Below are 21,308 nucleotides of genomic sequence, written 5' to 3' on the forward strand. Positions count from 1 at the left end.
GCGTATCTTAGGTGAGCATGTGTATGTAGCTGAGAACACTGCTTGTGGAAATAATAACAAGATTTAGATTCATACCTGCTTGGGTTCAAATCTTGGCTTCGTGTCTTACTATATTATATGCCTTGAAAAATTTACTAACCTGTCTAAAACTTACTTCCCTCACTTTTAAAAAGCATAAAAAAGATTCATAGAACTTATAAGGATTAATGAGACAACATGTAAAGTTGCTAACAGAATGCTCAGTACACAGTAGGCATCAAATAAAGTTTGTTATTCCACATTTTTTCCTTTGTACACTGGACTCTGATATTCAGGTGTTAGGCAGTTTAAGTAGAAATGAATGTGAATCCACCTTGGCTGCAGGTAGCTTTCGGATCTGGCTCCTTCCTGCATACTTACTCTTACACTGACCAGAATCCCTAGGCTATTACCAACTTGCTGATGCCAGCACAAGGCCAGTCGTGAGAGGACATCAGACTGGAGTGAGCTTCCTAGACAGGCTCTATTTGCAAACTGTATTCAAACTTCCAGTTCTATCTAATCTGGCTTCTAAAGCTGCTGTCGAATAGGGTAGCCACTAGCCACATGTGGTTTCCATCAAGTTAATTTACAATTAAGCAAAATGTAAAACTCAGTTCCTCAATATCATAGTCATACGTGGAATCTCCAGTTGGCTCATGCAGGTAGTGGCTACCAAACAAGATGACCCAGGTTCAGAGCATGCTGGCATTGCAGAAAGCCCTGTGCAACAGCTCTGCTCTGGGGTTCTAGTGGTGAAAATAGATATCACACAATTAGTGTCTATATCTTCGCTCATTAATTCTTCTGTTTTTACTGACTCTCAGACCAGGATAGTAAAGTCATAAAATGAAGTGAGGCAGAAGAAATACATTTCTTGATTAGGAGCTGTAATATATGCAATCATTCCAGCACTGGCCTATGAGAGAGACATCAGTAGCAGTCTTTCCACATACCAGAGCCGCCTTGTAAAGAAAATTTTGATAAGATATGCCAACCATAGTAATCTTAGTGACAGTTTTACTAGCAAAAATGAGCATTATTTTCCTGGATCCTGGTACTCTATGCAAAAGGCAGAAGTCTGTATGCGGAAAAGTATATTAAAGGTTCACTAAGCAGTTTATTTCTATATGCAATACAGCAGTTACCACTAGAGCCACAAGACCCCATGACAAGCAACGTAAGTTTGTGAGTGTAATATGCCATCAAAGTACTCAACAAACTGTTTAAAGTTGCTTAAGACTGGTCCTTAATAACCATGCAGTCAAAAGGGCAAGCTGAGTGAGTGCAATCCCTATAAAATACTGTACATTACAAACCAAACAATGAACAGCTCTTAACCTAGTCATTTGGCTCTTGTAATGTTTTAAAGGAGAAGAATAAAAGCATTAGGCCCATTTAAAACAAATATATTGCCCTCATGGTCAATTTCCATGTTTTCCCAAAGAGGAACTTTTATGAAGTTTTCATCTTTCAGGGACATGTACCTCACGTGGGCTGCTGAATACTGATGGAATTAAAGAAAGCAAAACAACAACAACAAAAAAAACCCACACCTGTCCGGGGAGGAGCACAACTATAAATTCATGGCTATCAAATCCAGAGGGGTCTCAGTGCTTCCTGATCACCCCTGTTTCCCTACTCAGTGCTCTGCCATTATTCATTAACCAGACCTTGTTAAATTTTCCTGTTGTCTTTTATTCCTGACCCTGCCACTTTCTCCTCCTCCACAGACAGCTTCCCTCTGACCTCACAGAAGCCATTCAAGACATTAGGTCAGAATCTAAGTTTTTAGCCCCCAAACCTACACTTGTCCCTGAAAGGCAGCCATTTCTTGCTTGTTGCAGTGATGAAGTGTGTTCTTGCCCATTGCCTTCTGCCTTCTCAGAGAGATGGTCTGTAACTTCCTTTTATTGAGGCAGCACTGGGGTTTGAACTCAGGGCCTTGTGCTTGCTAGACAGATGATGCTCTGCTACTTGAATCATACCCCTAGCCCTTTCAGCCTTGTTTATTTTTCAGATAGGGTCTTGTGATTTTTACCGAGGCCAGCTTTGTACAGCAATCTGCCTATCTCTGTTGCCCAAGTAGCTGGAATTATAGGCATATACCGCCATGCCTGGCTTGTTTTCCAGAGAGGGTCTTGCTAATTTTTTAACCAGGCTGGCCTCAAACTGTGATCCTGTCATCTCCAACTCCTGCATAGCTGGATTTACAAATCTGGCCATCATGACTAGCCCCTTAGTCTTTACCTTTCTACCAGACCTTTCCAGTTGTTTTTGGTTGTACTAGAGTCTGAACTCAGGGCTTCACACTTGCAAGGCAGCCACACTACCCCTGAGCCATACTCCTAGACTCTTCCAGACCCTTTTATGCCCCTTCTCCTGACTTCTCCTTAGCAGCATTTGAATAGCTTCAGTCTCTTCCACCTCAAATCTCCCGCACAGTCTCTCTTGCTGCCCTCATCTTTATAATCAAGTACATTAAGGTTTCTCTAAAACTGTTCTCTTTATATCTCAATTTCCTCTTTAGTCCTCAGCTTCTTGCATCTGGGTTCCACTCTGACCGTGCCATTGAAATTCCTCCGAGGAGATCACAAACTACCTCGTTGCTGCTAAGTCAATAGGCGCTTTTTAGTCGTTATTTTACTTAACCTCTGTGGACCATTTGGACTTATCGACCCTTTGCTTGCTTTTGCAAAGCTATTTTCCCTGGGCTTCCTTGACAGCATGCTTGACTCTGGTCTTTATCCTGTTTCTGGCTAATCTTTCTCTTTCTCTGGGTCTGTCTGTCTCTTTAATTGTGGTAAAATACATATAACGTAAACTTTTACCGTATTCATCACTTTTATGTATACAGTTCTGTAGCGTTAAGTGCATTCACATTACGCAACTGTTGCCACCATCCATCTCCTGAACTTTTTCATTTGCCTAAATTGAAATGCTGTACTCATTAAACATTAACTCTCCATTCCCCTCCCCTCTTCCCTCCTCCCTGCCCCCAGCCCCTGGCAACCACCACTCTACTTTCAGTCTCTACCACTTCAGCCACTCCCAGCCCTACTTTCTGTCTCTATAAATTTGGTTACTCTGAGTACCTTATATAAGTGGAATATACAGTTACTTGTCTTTTGGAGGGACTGGCTTATCTCACTTAGCATATTATCCTCAAGGTTCACCCATACTGTAGTATGAATGTCATAATTTCCTTCCTTTTAAAAGGTGAATGACATTCCATAGCATGTATGCCACATTTTCTTTATTCATTCATCTGTCCATGGACACTTGGATGGCTACCACCTTTTGACTAGAGTGAACATGAGTCCTTTTTAATATACCTTGTAAATACTGGTACTTCAAGGTTCTACTGCAGACCCCTTTTCTCATACTGTACTTTCATTCAGCAATCTTACCTATATTCATTACTTTCTGCTTGCATGCTACTGGTGCCCCAAACTGTACTTCATTTCTTTCTCTTTTAGGGTTCAGACCCCAAGCGCCTATATGCATCCTCTTTGACATCACTGGCACTTTATATTCAGTATCTGCAATGTTGAGCTTCTGATTCTTGCCCTCTCATTTATAATGTTTCCTAGATCAGTAAATGACATCAGCAAAACCCCAGCTTACTCATGCCAGATACCTGGTACCATCCTCTGCACCACAGCCCTACCATTGGTGGGAATCCCCAGGGAGTCCACTGAGCCATGGCCTCCAGGGGATGACTTCTCAGATTGATATTCCCAAAAGGGGTCTTTTGAAGACCAGTGTGTACTCATGAGAAAGACTCCTCTTTATTACTCCATTCTTTATAGACAGCAACACCTCAGGCTGTATTCCTTATCACCCTTACTTTCAGCAAACAAAATAGCTCTTACCTCAACATCAAATGCTCGATGCACATTTGTTGAATAAGTGAATTAGTCCTTAACCTCTTCCTTACCCAGTCCTATTTTACCACCTAAATGGTACTCAACTAACCTATTTCCCTCTACTTCATCTGTTACCACCATAGCCAGAAAGAAGTTCACTGACTTTCCTGTGGTCTCTCCTCTCCTCTTATTCTTCCTCCACATACTCTGCACAGCCACCAGAATGACGCTTCTAGGATAGCTGGTGTTTTTACTTTTCTGAAGCATTCCTTTTAGGACAACCCAACATTTTTCATTGTCCTTACAAGGCCCTCCCTAACCTGTCCATCAGCTCTATCCTTCACCATCCCCAGATGCTACAAGTTCATGGCTAAATTTCTTTCCTTTGCATCCAAATGCTATATGCTTCTCTTAGATCCTATCCAGATCTTTGAAGCTGCTACCCAAACAATTTCCCTTTTTCCAAAGTCGCCCCCCTCCCTAATACCTGGTTGTTCCTAATTTCTTTAAGTTCTCAAATTAAATGCCGCTGAACTTGGAATCCTTTTCTGACCTTCCTAGACCAGCTCTGGCTTAGCTGTCTCTGCTCCCACAGTGCACCGCACTTCTTCCACCAGAATACTCAGCAGCCTATAACAGAACTACCTGTTTCATTAGTATTTCCTATAGTGAATAATGTTTCCATTAGGGCTGAGGTCCTGACTAGCCCCATATGTTCCCTCAGCTCCATGCACAGTGATGGAACCATCATGGAAACCTCATTAATATTTAATACTTATATTGGGTGGGGTGGTACATGCCTATAATCCCAGCACTTGGGATGCTGAGGCAGGAGGATCATGAGCTCAAGGCCAGCCAGGGGTACGTAGGTAAGACCCTTTCTCCAAAAAATAAATTTTAATACATGATTCAAAAGAATTGACACGGGACATTTCAAACACCCAGAAATATAGAAACATAGAACTATAACAATATAACATATACATATATACCCACTATATTCAGCAATTGTTACCATTAAGCCACATCTTCTTTATCCAGTAATCCATCTTTCTGTATTTATTTGACAGACCATTTCAGAATAAATCACAGAGAAAATAAATTAATTCTGTAGTCTTGTCAGCATGCTTATGGAACACAAAACATTAGCTACTGAAGAAAAGGAGAAAGGAGAAATCATGAATAAAAACCTCTCTCCACTTAAGCAGAATTAAGTGAAATTCAGAAATGAGAACATTAGGCTTGCACCAAAGAGTTCTGTAAATATACTTAGTTCACCATTTGTTTCTTGTGAGTCTCATAAGGTAACCTCACTAATCAACAAAAGAGATACTGTGAAGAACTGGTATCTCTAGGGGGAAGAGCACAAATACTTCTGAGAGTCCATGATGTACCCAACACTTACAGTATCTCTGCTTTTCTCCCAATAAACCCAAGATGTGTTTATGGAGAACGTGGAGCTCAGTGAGGCCCAGGTTCTGAAGGAGATGAGTAGATGTAAGACTGTGTTCCAAGTACCCTCTTTCTACCACTCATCTATCCATTTCTATTTAAATTAATTTTTTGCTGTGGTAGTTCTTATTATCTGTATAGTACAAATGAAGCCAAGAAAAATTATAGTAGTAAGCACAAAACAATGAGAATCAGAATCGGAAAGCTCGGGGCTATGACTCTATCACTAACTATCTTACCTTAGGCAAGTCACACACAAGAATGTTCACCTGTCAAATAAGCAAGTTGGATTAGAACACCACTGAGAATCCTTCTAGCTGTTTAAAACAGAAAACACAAATGAAATTTTACAGTTCTTAGAAACTGCTTTAGTCATCAGCTGGTGAGGGCCTGTATATAGGTCTTGCCAACCCCAGGCATGGGCCTTGTACACTCTTAGTAAGGTACTCACTGTCCATGCTGGCCAACTTTAATGGCAATGTTGCTTAGTAAAACACAACAACAATCTTCAAACTTCTAGAAGCAGATCTCCCACAGACTGACAAATAGTTGATGGGGAAGGTGATGTCAAAAGAGGAGCCACAAAAAACATCTTCGTTCCAAAGGAAACCCTATTTTATCCCTACCCCCATGTATCCTCTGCCAGACAAGATATCTTAATCATCATCCTGACAGTTCCTTTTAAAGACTCTTTGCTTCACTAGATGGTATGTGCTTGTTAACCTGTTCACTAGACCTCTGTCTTGTTAACCTTTATATCCCCCGCTGTTAGCACAGAATTTGGCAAAATAGGTGGTAACCAATAAATGTTTATGGAATGAGTGATAAATAGCACCATTCCCAAGTATCCAAAACCAACTTATTTTCATGGTTCAGCTCAGCTTCCATCTCTACCTCCTCCATCCCCAAACTTCCATAATACTCAAACTGTATTTCTCCTATGTTACAGCTCCTTTTCTATATATTATTATATAGTTATTTATGTATGTATCTTAGCTCTCCCATAAAGTCAAAGTCAAACTCAGACAGATCTCATCTTTTGCTAACTATTGAAGCCTTATAGTACCTTGTTCATAGTAGGCATAATAAATGTGGAGTGGGCACATCATTCGGATGGATGGATGGATGGATGGATGGCTGGCTGGCTGGCTGGATAGATGGATGGATGGATAGACAGATAGATAGACCAAAACAATTAGCGCAGTGCCCTAAAGATAGTTAGGCATTCAATAACTATTATTCAATAAACTAAATGCTCTTTCTGATAAACTATGGTATAACTAGTACCCTCAAATTGTATATGTTTATAAATTATTCCTTTTGGGAAAATATGGTAAACTAGATTCAAAACCATAAAAATGATCATATTCTTGAATTGGGATCCCATTTGGGGGAATTTTGTCCTTAGGAAGCAGATAAACTAACACAAATAAAACCAAACTATGACAAAGTATGCATAGAAATTTGTAGGGAAAATTAGCAAACAGTAGGAATTAAAGCATACGTTGTGGTACATTGACACAGAATTCTACTATTCCACGGATAGTTCTGATGACCCATGAAAGATGTTTATGTGTAATATAAAAGTTCACACATACTTTGGTATCCACTGTGGAAAAACAAGAATGCTTATGGGAAAAGCAGATATGCAAAAATAGAAAAATAATAATTTGGTATGATGTTGTTATTTATCACTTCCCCTAACATTTCCTTTAACTTTATTATATTATTTTAAATAAAAAGTTTGGTATAGTAAACATGAACTTTCCTTAATTTAGCTATATTTCTGATAAGATAGTAGTCTACTGAGGACCAAAGCACAAAATTAAGTTGCCTACTAACTCGGTTTTGCATCATTATTAAACTCTAGGACTCAGGCATATCCAAATATGTCATGAGGTATAAAACTCAGGTATATTATACATGGTACAGAAACAGATCTGGAGGAGAATCAAGCAGGTAGACCAGCAGAGAACTCTCAGAAACACTTAAGTGGTGATGGGATTTCCACTCAAGAACACTATCAATATAAGTCGAGCACCCCAATCCAAAATTCTGAAACCTGAAATGTGCCCAAATCTGAAACTTTTTGAGTGTTGATATGACACCACAAATGGAAAATTCCAAACCTGACCTTATATGATGGGTCACAGTCAAAACACAGACACACTAAAAGATTGTCTAAAATAACCTACACGATACATGTGTAAAGTGTGCAGGAAACATAAAAACAAAAGAATTTTGGGTTTAGACTTTGGTCCTATCCCCAGGATATCTTATATATGCAAATATTCCAAAACCTGAAAAAAAAAACCCCTAAATCTAAAACAGGTGTGCTCCAAAAGCATTCCAGCTAAAAGTAACTCAACATGCACTAGTTCATCAGGGATGAGCAAAGCTGGGAGATGCGGAGAAAGGACAGGAATGAATGATAGCTGTCTTTTTGGTTCCCCACCCTGTTCTACCCCTGACAGGTGTCTGCAAACTGGCCTGCAGGTCAAAAGTTGCTGCAGCCTGCTTTTATAAATAAAGTTTTATTAAACAAGCCAAGCCCACTCATTTATGTATGGTCTATGGCTCCTTTCAAATTACAGTGAGATAAACAAGTATTTGTTTGCCAGGTCTTCATGCATGCTAGGCAAGTGCTCTACCACTGAGCTATATCTTCAGCTCATGAGTTAAGTAATTGTAATAGAAACTGTTTGGCCTGCAAGGCAGAAAATATTTACTATCTGGCTCTTTACAAAAGTGAAGAATTTGTCTTATAGCCCTGGATATAAGATTTATAGAGACACCCCACTTATAAATGGGCCACCTTTTCCTATTACTTATTCTTCAAACATGCCAGTCTGGAATATAAGGTGAGGATATAATTTATTATCCAACAGAGACCCTTCTGAGCGTGAAAGAGGATGTAACTACACCCTACACCAGAGCACTAGTAGTAAACTTCGATGTCCCAGACACAGTTCAGACAGATGTGCCCTGTCCCCACCAAAAAGGCCAACAGCACAAGATCAGTTTTCAAAAGGTGCCCAGTGCCTGCTCAGGGAGGGCTTCTATGAGTACATGGAAAACAGACACTTCTCTTCTTGGTTTTTCCTGTTTCCATTGTCACCAGCTGCCATTTCCTGTCCTCTGGCCTAACTCTGCCTTAAAGCCTGAACTGGCCCCTGCAGAATCAGCCTCTGGGCTAGCACCTGGGTTCCAAAGCTCCACTTTCATTACAGTGAAAGGGGAAGTTTACTCATTACATCTAAAACCCTTAATTATTCCAAGTTGATACAAATAAGAATTTTGTACCTACAAATTTCTCTCGCTTTAATATCAGGGCAACTTCTTTTAAATTTTTTTGTATTGGCATAAATCAAGGCAACTTAACAAGCTGCTCTTTGGTAGGCAAAGAACTCCAGGTATCTTTTTTCATCTGTGTTACTTAACAATAACCATCACTCTTAAGACTGTCTCGCAATGAGACACCAAGGCAAAGGTACCCACAGAGTTGAGGCTTTAGTACCAATATAACTTGGAGAGTTACTATGCACAAATGAACTTTCTAATCCAACCTTACAAAATTTAAAATGAAAGAACACATACCTTCTTTTTTTAAGATAAAAAAATGTTTAAATGTTGTGAGGGTGGGGAAAGGAGCAAAAAGATCTTTAGTGTGTCTTTGACGAAATCTAGGACATTAAACTCATACTGTTCTCCACGTGAACACTAATAACTCATGGCTTTGAAACCTCTCTGAATGGCTTTCCAAATGTTGCCATCTGGTGGAATTTTAGTTAATTGTTCCTTTGTTCTAGGGAGCTCCTGGAGATGAACCTTGAAGGTGTAATATTAGAAAGACTCAGGGTAGCAGTGGGAAATCACTGAAGGTCAAAGTGAATATATCTCAAAGACAAATGGCAAATTGAAAAAATGGGGCTTTTTGGGTCTTTGGCATTGCCACAAGAAATTCCTATTCTTTCTCTCTTTCTGTCTCTTCCCTCCCTCCCTCCCTTTTCCTCCCTTCCTCCTTCCTACAAAATGGTTATCTTGCTTTTTAACAATACCAAGTAAAAATCATTTATTCACATGTAATTTGAAATTAGATCTCTTTTACCTTATCTTGATAGTCTCCCCCTCCACTTATCACAAATATATATAAGATCTCCAAAATGAAACTTTAATTGACCATTTTTTGAGGAACTGCTAATAGCAGTCAATTAACCCATAGTACACTTAGTTTGAAAACAATGTTTTCATGGAACATATTCACTCAAATATTGGCTTGAACTGTCTAGTAGAATTTTGAAAATAAATTTGTTACAAAGCTGCAACTTAATCTGCAAACAATAAATAATTTATATTTGAACCTCACCTTGAGCATCCAAGCGCTCTCCTCGGCTGTCGAAATGAAGTGTTCCTCTGGGAAATGGGACACTGGGATAGGAAAAATGGAGAGGGAGAGGGAGAGAGGGAGAGAGAGAGAGGGAGGGAGGGAGAGAGAGAGGGGTATTTAATATGATGAAAAAATAGGGACATAGTTATGATTTAGTTCATTAGGTGTGGCTAGCAATGGAAAAGGAAATTAAAGAAAAAACGCACCCAAAAATTCAATGTCAGCTGATTTTATCATAGGAGAGTGATTTAGTGCCAGACAATAATAGAATTTTGCTCTCAATCTATATTATTAGATCAATTTTTAGGCTGACTTATTACAATTTGTGAAAATTTAGTGTCATGTCAGTCCTCTGGGGAAAAAATATACTTTACCTCCCAGCCCCCATTCCCCATGGTCTGGTGTGATGAAAATCATTGCTTGCAGATTCCCCAGGGAGCAGTATCTCCAGTGGGGTATCAAAAGCCAACAGCAGTTAGAGTACTGACTTCCCCAATTGTAAGCTAATTTGCAGTGTTTTTGTTCAATTTTTTTTCCATTTTTATTAGCACATATTCATTTTCAGGGGAATTCATTATGACAATTCCAAATGGCCTTACATTGTACATTTGTTAGATTGCTCCCACCATCTCCACTCACCACCACAACCAACCCCTCCCCGCCCTACTTAAAGCAATTACATGAGGTTTCATCATTCTATTTCTTGTATGTATATGAAGCCTATCAACCATATTCCCTCACCTTCATCTCCTCCTTTCACCTTCCCCCCTCCTGCAAGTACCCCCACATACCGTATTTTACAGTCCTGTCTTTCATTATTAATTCCAAAGCAGTACTGGGGTTTGAATTTAGGGCCTTATACTTGCTAGGCAAGCAAGTATGAAATGTCTCCCCACTTCCCTTTTAAAAGGCCTTGAGCCACCCCCCTGGGCCTTTTGCTTTAGTTTGTTCTTTAACAAGGTCTTGTGGTTTGTTTGTTTTTTGAACTCAGGGCTTCACACTTGCTAGCTCTATTTTTGAGGCATGCCTTCAGCCCAGGGTCTCCTGCTTTTTGCCTTGGTGGCCTTGGACCATGATTCTCCTACTTCCACCTCCAGAGTAACTAGAATTACTGGCAAGTACCACCACACCCAACTTGTTGAATGAGGTGGGGCTTTCACTAACTTTTTCCATGGGCAGGTCTTGAATTGTGATCCTCCTGATCTCTGCCTTGTAAGAAGCTGGAATTACAGCTATGTTCCACCATGCTCAACCCTAATTTGTAGGTTTTACATTTAGTAATAATAGAGGGTTAATCTAATAAAAAATTTTTTTGTTTAATTTTGACAGGAAAAACATTATAAACAAGGCTGGGATGAAACTTCAAAATATACATATAAGTAGAAATTTATTTTCTTTTCATGAATTTTTCTTTACAAATATATTCTAGCTAAATGATAAAATAGATGAGGAAGAGACCCAATTCTGGAGGCTGAGAAGTAAGTACATGAACTTCAGGCTTTGAGGGCCCAATGTTGGAGGATGGATGGAGTTGGGGAGGCTGTATATGGTTAAGCAGATGCTGCTAAGAATGACCTGGCACACATACGTGTATGAGCCCCACCAACTTAACCCTCCCCACCTTCCTCCTGAGCCCCACCCTACACATTGCTCTTCTGTGTTTTCTGTCTGCAATCATTTCAGGAATACTTTTGCTATTTATTTAGAATCAATTTGATAAAATATTCGTGGCAGATCTGATACTTTGTACTAACCCTAGGCAACGTTCTGGAGATGATGATGTTGTTTTAAAGACAAATGAGAAGGTATTTCATACTTTTTCTATAAGGGAAAGATGAGATGACTTTAAAAAAAAAGCACAGAACAAAATGATAAGTGTTGAGTGAATAAAAGTAAAGGTGATGTGTAGCTATCTTAAATAAACAAAAATGTCATTTTTTTCTTTTACAAAATTGGAGTATAGGAAAGCAGAACAGGTCCTGCCTGGGGGTATGGGAGAAGGATGTGAAGGAAGCGTGAAGGAGGGTGAATACAGTACAAATACTGTGTACACATGTATGTTAATGGAAAAATGAGACATGTGTATACATGTATGTTAATGGAAAAATGAGACCTGTTGAAACTACTCCAGGAATGGGGGCAGAGGGGATAAAGCAGAATGATGGTGCGGGCAAATTCAACTATGATATATTTGATATATTGTAAGAACTTTTGTAAATGCCACAAGATACCCCCACCCAGCATAACAATTAAAAGAAAAAGTAAAGGTGACAGTTGAATTATTAATATTATACAGCATTCCTAATCCAAAAGTCTAAAACCCAAAATACTCCAAAATCCAAAACTTTTTCAGGGCTGACATGATGCCACAAGTGGAAAATCTCCAATGTTTTAGGCACAGAATTATTTTAAGTGTATAAAATTACCTTTGGGCTACATTTGCATATGAAACAAATGAATTTCATATTTGGTCTTGGGTCCTCTCCCTAAGAGATCTCATTGTGTATTGCAAATATTCCATAAATATTCCCAAAATTTGAAATCTCAAACACTTCTGGTCCCAAGCATTTCAGATAAGGTTTCTTCACCTGTACTGTTCAGGAGCTCACAGGTAATTCACATACCTGGGCTTATTTCAAAATTGGAAGGTTTAACATGAACGACTCTGAACTCAGACAATCTACAATTTTAATTTTTTTTTTACTTCAGATCCCATCCATGTCAGTCGCTATTCTTAAGTCTTCCAATATTTCAGAAATCGTAACTAAATCAGAATAAAATTTTCATTTGCCTTCTTCATTTAACTAGTACTCAGTAGCTTTGTTACTTTAAAAAGTATTGGCTGCCAAGTGAGGAAGCAGAATAAGTTTCCTTGTTTATCTATGTGCCAGATAGTCATTAGAAGATTCAGTCCTATCTGTATACAGTTGGCTTTTCTCTGTTTTTTCACAACAGCCCATCACATATGTGTGAGCTATAACATGGTGAACTTCTAAGAAAAAAACCACAAGCAAACAAAGGGAAAATCTTTGGGATCTAGGGTACAGCAACATGTTCTTAGCCTTAACACCAAAAAATATAATCTGTAAAAGGGAAAAGTCATAAATTGGACTTCATCGAAATTAAAAACCTTTACCCATGTGGATATAAATGCAAATTATAAACTAGGAGAAAACATTTGCAAACTACATATCTGACAAAGAACTAGTATCTAGGATATGTAAAGAACTCTCAAAACTCAACAGTAAAAATTGTTTCAATTGGAAAATGGGCAAAAGACATGAACAGAGATTTAACAAAAGGCAGTTAAACAGAAAGCAAATAGACACATGAAATGATATTCAACTTCCTTAGACATTAGGTAAGTGAAAATTAAAATTGCAACTGGACATCACTGTACATCTCTTAGAGTAACTAAAATAAAAATAATGACCACACAAAATTCCAGCAAGAATTCAACAAAACTGGATCAGTCATCTGTTGCCTGTGAGGATATAAAATGGTACAGCTACCTTAGAAGACAGTTTGGTAGTTTCTAAAAAAAAAGAAAAGAAAACTCTGGAATATGCACCAGCTAATGGATGGATTGATGCCACTGTCACAGGAGTGGGTCAGTTACTGTGGGATCTGATTCCTGATAAAAGGATGGGTTCTTTCTAAGTTTGAACTCAGGGCTTTGTGCTTGCTAGGCAGGTGCTGTACCACTTGAGCCATGCCTTCAACCCCTGTTTATATTATTTCTTATGATTACATGCTAATGAACAATTATCTTAAAATTTTTTTTAAATATTAGGAGATTGGAAAACAATCAGAATTGAACAAGACACTTCATTTTAACTCTATTATTTTTCCGAAAAAAACAAAAGCCCCAAGGCAGTGGACAAGATGGGGTCAGGAATTTGCCCCATTTTGCACAGATCTAAGAAAAAAAATCTCTTACCCACATCTTAGCAATTCAGGAATCCCTGTCAGTGGTGATTACAAAACACTGTCCAATCTTGCTTATCTTGGAGTTCTCTCTGATCTTTCTCCCCCTTTTCTACTACATTTAACTTTCCAATCCTTCATCAAAACTCAAAGTACTAGCTGGGTGTAAGTGGCTTACGTCTGTAAACCTAGCTATTCAGGAGGCAGAGATCAGGAGTATCATGGTTCCATGCTAGTTCTAGGCAAATAGTTCAGAAACTCTATCTGAAAAAAACCTATTCACAAAAAAGGACTGGTAGAGTGGCTCCAGGTGTAGGCCCTGAGTTCAAAACCCAGTACAGCAAAAAAAAAAAAAAAAAAGGTCAAACTACTGATATAAATGCATAAACTCAAAACCAGAAATGAGTTGGAAGCACCAGTTTGATACACCCTGAATTTTTGGACAAATCTCATATACCCTCAGGTTCATACTACTCAGGAATTTCTAAGAAATTCCACCATCTGTTTGCACAGGAATAGAACTTCATTCTTTCTTGCTAGGCAGGTGTTCTGTATTCCAAACAGGACCACACACAAAATAAGGACATAACCTTTATCACCAGCATATAAAGAGGAGCTCACATAGTCCCCCTTCATGTTGACTTGGATGCTTGTTTTGTCATTTTGAACATGAGGCAGCTCCTTAGAAATGAGCAGGCATAAACCAGCTCATTCTTTGTTGTTTTTGTTTGAATTGAGAAAAACAAATATTTTTCTTAGGATAAGAGTCATGACCTGGCCAAACTCTTTAACAAAGCACTTCTGTTTCTACAACAGTCCATTCTTCAGAAATTCAAATCCTCTTTCTTTGAACAAGCCCAGAATTCTAGCCTCTCGTGTCCAAGATATACCAGAAGGACATCATCCTTGCTAGGGAATTCCCTCACCCACCCCCTGCCAACAACCCCATGACTACTACTTCTGTGCCTGCCGTAAAACATAAAAGATAGCGTAATGAAAACAGCAGCCATAAAAATACTTCCAATCATGCCATGCCACTGAAAGAAGATTTCATTCTTTCATCATCATGGTGTAGCTAGGCAATAAGACTTCTGATCTACATAAGGTCAGAGCATCCTGCTCACAAAAAGATAGCATCACTACCTCCCCAGCTGCTCACAGCTTTTCCAAGAAGAGAATGCTGCTGGGCCCTGAGCCTGGGTTTTCCTCTCAGGATTTGACTGTTATCTTTGGCTGCTCAGAATTCCAAACTCCCCATGGCACTTTGAGATACTGAATCACTCCAGTTGTAGGTCATATTCTACAATGTGGGAGGTCCAGGGCTTTCTAGGAATAAGACAGCTTATAAGCATTAACAGAAAATCATAGGCTATTAATCCTGAAGCTGATCCTACTCCATATCAGCTTCCAGAAAGCACCATGTCAATTAGTGGTCTGGGGTTAGGCTCTTGGCCTTCCCCAGAGACAGCGGAGGGATGCCCTGATCCTCACTGCAGGGAAGTGTGCAGAGCTGAGCACACACCGGGGAAACCAAAAACCAATGAAGAGGATCTGGCAGGCAAAGGAGGTCAAGTTACACAGAATCTTGGATATTAAGTCTGGTATGACTCATTCTCACTTACCAAGTGATCCATGTTGTGCATTTAAGGACTAAAATATTGCTACCTGATAAAGGGATTTGGGTAGTATATATTAAGAAGTAATAATGTTATAAACTTCCTACGGTGGTATGATTTGGGTTTCTATAAATATAAAAGATAATCCCAAGAAACTACCTAAAATGATAGCTACAATAAAACAGAAATTCAGTTCTGTTCTTAGCATAACCTTTCCTTTTGGATTCCTCATTTACCCATCTGTTGCTTCTCATGTGAATCAGAATTAAAATAATTTTTTAAGATTGCCCTTTCCATTCTAGAATTTTTTTTAAAGTATAGTGCTAAAGGTAGGGAAGTAAAATTTGTTCCAGAAAAACGACATATGTAAGAAATACCATATGCATTATAACTCTGTGAAATGTTTTCATAATTACATTATTTATGCTTACCCTTTTATCCATTTTTAATCATATATCCTTGAAAACAATGTAGTGAGACTAGAATAGCCCTGTGCTCATGTGTGTGACTGACATTTAAAAGTAGCAGAATACTTGAGAAGCAGGAAGAAGGTAACACAGACAGGTTCAATTTCAGATTCAATTTCAGAGCTTAGGATTCATATTTAGTGCTTGGGTCAGAGTGGAAACTAAAGCCCTGCTTCCCATGTGTCCTGTCTTTGTGGTCTGTTATTCCTTTAACTACCTAAAGAAGGAGCAGAATAACAGATTAAAAGTGTTAAAAGGGTAGAACTAAGTAAGGTACTAATTGTGGCAGCAGCTTGTTAGGAGACTAGGCGTTGAGGACTGCTATGCCATCCCTCCAAAGATGGATAATGTTCATTCTTATGTACCGTGAAACCTTTTCGAAGTTTATTTTATTTTAATATCTTCAGCGGAGTCTCTCAAGAGTCTTCGTAAGAGGACAGAACAATGTGCAGGAATGTTTGCATAGCCTTTGCCCACCATTCCCCATTTGAGCCTGGGCGAGGACCCCATAATGCTGATGTAGCATCAAACATCACTGATCTTGGGGCCCTGCTATAGACTTTGCTTTGTGGAGGAATCTATTTCAAAGTGTTTGGGGGTGACATCAGTAACTAAACTCCTTGCTGGGAAAATGTGTGAATTCCATTCAAACAGGAAATATCCTAGTGAAGTTACAGAGCCAAAGCTCTAATTACTTTGTCAGGGATAAGACAATTATGGAGGAAAACCAATACATTATTGGAAATGCAACTAAAATAGGCAATTTGAAGATATTCCTTAAAGACTTTCCATCCATAATTATACATGTGTGTTGCTCTTAATTTTGAAAATTCTTTCACATATATCAGCTCTCCCAGATGTCAAAATTGTTTTGCTGCTTCCTTTAGAGATCTGCTCTGCTTGTCTTTTGACTGGGAGCTTTTCTGTCCTTTATAATTCTTCCTCAGGAACTCTTATGGATACTGAATTGCAGATTCAAACCTTGAATTCAGTGTTTCTCGAGCAGTTTTTTTTTTTTTTTCATCATTTTCTCTCCCATTCATCCCTCACCTGCAAGGAGCCCTTTTAGATGTCTGTGGCCTAGACATCTCACCCCCACCCTGGGATATTAAATGCTAATTGTACAAGTTTGGCTCAAACTATAACTTTGTTACAGTTGAGCTTTGGAGAGCCACCAAGCACTGTACACTTTCCTCCTGAGAGTGCATCAATGCTTACCCCCCGTGGACGCATGGCATCACAAACTGTCTCCTATTTGTCAGATACTGTGATAAGAGGAGAGGGAGGGACTCACAATGAGTAACCTGGGCCTGCCTTCCTGCACTGCAAGCTGTGAATGCTTTTCTGTATAGCTCTATGAAATAAAGATGATTAGGGTGTCCTACCCTTCAGTGAAGAAACTGAGACTGAGAGAGATCACAGCTAGCAAACAGGCACAGTGGGGATCCCAACACTGGTCTTCTGATTCCAAATAGCATGCTTTTCCTGTGAATTCATTTGGATACATTTTACTTTTTTCTTCTGCTAGGCTTCCTTTGCATATTATTATTTAAAACACAACTGTATATTGTTTATAATTATATAATATGTAATTACATATTATAAACACACACACACACACACACATATATGTATGTGTGGTAGTGGGGTTTGAACTCATAGCCTAGCACTTGTTAGGTGCTCACTCTATCACTTGAGTCTCATAAACCAGCTCTTTTTTGCTTTAGTTATTTTTCAAATACAATCTCATGTTTTTTGCCCAGGGCCAGCCTTACTGCTATCCTGCTACTTACACCTCCTGTATAGGTGGGATTATAGGTATGGAGCATCACACCCAGCTTTTTTTTTTTGCTGAGATGAAGTGTTACTAACTTTTTCCCTGGGCTGGCTTGGAACTGTGATTCTCCTGATCTCTATTTCCCTAGTAGTTGCGATTATAGAAATACCCCACTATGCCTGGCCCCTCAATTTCATATATTATTGTGAAGTATCAAATATCAAGTTCTCATCTTCTTGAAACTTTTATGTGAAGTTTCTATTTCTTCATTTGTTCACAATTCGCTGGGTACATAAGATTAACAACAGCTAACTGGGCATGGTGGTACACATCTATAATCTCAGCTACTTCAGAGATAGAGGCAGGAGGATCAAGTTAGATTGAGACTTTTTCTCAGAAACAAAATACAAATCAGAACTGAGGGCATAGCTCAAGTGGCAGAGCACTTGCCTAGCATGCTCAAGGCCCTGGGTTTAACGCTTTAGTACCTCAAAAAGAGTAACAGCAGCAGCTACAATTACGAACAGCTAATGTACTATGATGCTTTAGGCACTGAGATAAGTATATCGCATGCATCGCTCAATTATTCCCCCCACTAACCCTGGGGGTGCTCTTTCTCATTCCTGTCTTATAGATGTGCCAACCGAAGCTTGTGGCAGGACTGGAATTCAAACTCGTTATTTGTCAGACTTTGCAGCTGAAGCTCTTGGTGCTACCTTATACAACTGTCATATGCCAGCAACGTGCTAGAATTGGAGGCTCTAAGAGATGATAAGACACAGTGCAGCCACCAAGGAGCTTATGGTTGAGTTGGGTGACAGACACAATGCAATGATAGTGACAGGAAGAACAGAAAGGAAAAGATCTGACTGTTGTCCTCTAGGGTAACATGCAGAAAGTCATTAATGTTTTTGTCACTCTGATAATTAGGAGAAAATAGGTAATTTTATTTCTCAGGCTTCTCTATGGCAGTGCTTTTCAGACTTGAGAATCTTACTGAAATGCAGATTATGATTAAATAGGACTGGAGTAGGGTCTAGGATTCCATCTTTCTAAAAGTTTCTTGGTGATGTTGATGCTGCTTGTCAAGGGGTCACAGTGTGATATCTCTACATCAGAGTTCTTTCCAAAGTCTGCCACCTTCAGAGGGTAGCTGATTTTGGATGATAATCCTGATTCAAACAAATGAATTTATTGTTCAGATCTTGTTACCAGTGATGGACCAAAACAAAAATAAGGAGGAAAAATTCATCTTTAGGATACCAACATTTTCACTTCTCTTCTCCCTTCCAGTCCCTAACCCTTCAGCAGTGATATATTTATTCATGCAGTGTACAGAGCCTAGGGAAGTTCTTGCCTTTCCAAGGTGATATGTACTTAATTACTCTGTGCAAATGCATTACAGAGCACTTGAAACAAAATTTTAGTATTTCTTCACCTAGGACCTGACAGAATGGTTCTGGACCTTCTTATATGAGCACCTTCAATGAAGCCACTACCATTTTCCTTTGTGTAGACTCAGCCAAAGCCACCACACATATATCCATTGTGCTTGAGAGATAGGAAGTTGGTCCAATGACTTGCCAAATGGTCAGAAGCAAACAATGATCTGAAATCTTAAAAACTGTGTTATTGTTCCACAACTGTATGATGTACTTGGACCATCACTCTGCCTAAAAGTATCAAGTTCAAAATGACTTTTGATATCACCTAACTAACCAGATTCCTGGAGAACTTGTCCTGTCCTTTCTTAGTGCACTGTGATTTTTAAACTGAAAGAAGAGACTGGGAATGCCAAAATATCAAGAGCTTACATGTATGGTAGGCTATGCCTCCAAACTATTATTTGTTGTCTTGTATTTGAAGCCTTCTGCATCTTTTCATGGGAAACATGAGGTAGTTGGAGGTTAAGATTCTGGTATAACTCAACATCATTATGGGTTACAAGAACTTTGAGGGCCACGCTGAGAATCCAACTATCATTTGTAAACTTGTCTGGTATAAAGAGCATTGGCCCTGCAGTGAATTTCCCTGGGTTTATGGTTTTCTCAACTATGTGACTTTGGCCATGCCATTTAAACTTAGTTCAAATACAGAAAATAAACAGTCTTCTGTAAAGTGTGCCTACTTAGAGAGTTGCTACTGTATATAAAAATTCTTTAGTAACTATAAATTTCTACATAAAGGGAAACACTTAAGTTCATCATTACAATTAAATAATTGAATTTGAACACATCTCTTTAGCCAGCTGGATCAGAATGTTACAGGGTCAGAAAATAATAAGATGGAATCAACTCTAGGGAAAACCAACAGCTGAAACAGAATGGGAGGGAATCTTAAGGGATCTTGTAGACATAGCCTTGAGGAAAGGGGCCTAAGGAAATCTTGGAGTAGGACCTTCTAGTTTTTCTCAATGTGCTTAAGGGCTAGGAGGAAGCTCAGAAGTCATGCCAAACACTGTCAAAGGTAAATGATAAACTGAAAATGTGAAAACTTTGTCATTACTAAGTGGTGTTAGTAAGAAAATCTCTATGGCTGAGTTTAGCATCTAGAAAATAGCAGAAATGAGATGATTCCCCAGGTTTTCAAGGAATGTGTTTTAGAGAGCTGTGCACTGACTTTGTGAGATCCTCTCTTGGAAGGTACCAGTTATGCCAGAGATTTGAGGTAGGTGGCACATAACTAGCTCTGATCATTCCACCAGAGTAGGAAGGTGTCATGGGACTGTGCCACCAGAGTTTAGAGTGCAGTGACCCTACTGCCCAGGCAGGAAAGGGCTTTGCTTATCATAAACCCCTCCTTGAGCAACACTGGGAATAAACTTTTGGTGGCAGGGTCATAAAAGAAGCAATGATTCCAACTTCTGTTCACAACTGTTGATGTGGGGCCTTTCTACACAAATTAGCACAACTCAACTCCAGTCTTAAACACGGGAACTCCCCCTGTGTTAGGCTAAAGAGAAGTTTTTGTCATGGTTGGTTCACTCCCTGTGTTTGAAATCTATTTTCTTCTTGTTCTCACATGATCTGGTATCTTTAGAAAAGTGTCCTACCAGTGTAACTGAGAAGCAACAGAAGACCATGGGATGTAGCCCTTCTTGCCTTTTCTGTATGTTGAGGTAGCACAACACAACTCATTTCTGGACCTGGACATTTGTTCTGATTGTTTCCTTATCTTCCCTTATCTCCAGCAGGATATGACAGATGGCCTCTTATTTCTGAGCCCAGCTGACTGGTAGAAAAAGGACCCAATGTTAGCCACCACATGGACAGGCAAGTAGGATTTCTAGAAGAATTCTGAGTGGAGGCTTTTAAAGAATATTTCTGCTCTGCCAGAAGTTATACTGTTTTTGGATTTTGAGGAGCTATAATGGCATTCTCCATATGCTAAATGGATGTTTAAATTTGCCACTACTTCCACCTATTCCAATTTAACTAAAAAAAATTCACTGGGTGCTAATGGATTATAAGAACTATGTATTTTTTTCATGCTTAAGAAGTAATATATGGATTCTCCAAAAAAATATAGTTCCCACTGCATTAATTTTCTTCTATTACAAGAAAAATGAGATGAAATAAGAACTATCTTTCAGAGTACTGAGATATTTTATAGAGAGAGGATTAGGTAAAGGTATGAGAACTTCATTTTATTGATAAGACTAGAAGCCACAAAACAAAACTGAATGGAGTTGTCTTGAACTGCACTTTATACACAACTGAAACAAGAACCAGGTCGATCAGTTTGAATTGCCTTTCTGTGAATAATAAAAACAATAAGAATGATGCTGTGCCTAGC

The 21,308-nt window shown here is 39.0% G+C and overlaps 1 protein-coding gene across 2 annotated transcripts in view; it reads right to left on the minus strand.

Annotated features, from left to right (window-relative positions):
* The window catches only part of Mapre2 (microtubule associated protein RP/EB family member 2), a 152,750-nt gene that overhangs the window by 120,426 nt on the left and 11,016 nt on the right, over positions 1-21,308 (minus strand). For both annotated transcript variants that reach the window (XM_020177514.2, XM_074070011.1), the window contains exon 2: positions 9,706-9,767. Coding sequence is in view for 1 of the 2 variants with exons in the window: in XM_074070011.1 (XP_073926112.1) it covers positions 9,706-9,767 (62 nt within the window). In the remaining variant the exon portion in view is untranslated. The remainder of the gene's footprint in view (positions 1-9,705; positions 9,768-21,308) is intronic.

The sequence above is a fragment of the Castor canadensis genome, chromosome 4 (assembly GCF_047511655.1).
Source record: "Castor canadensis chromosome 4, mCasCan1.hap1v2, whole genome shotgun sequence".
Taxonomy (NCBI): Eukaryota; Metazoa; Chordata; class Mammalia; order Rodentia; family Castoridae; genus Castor; species Castor canadensis.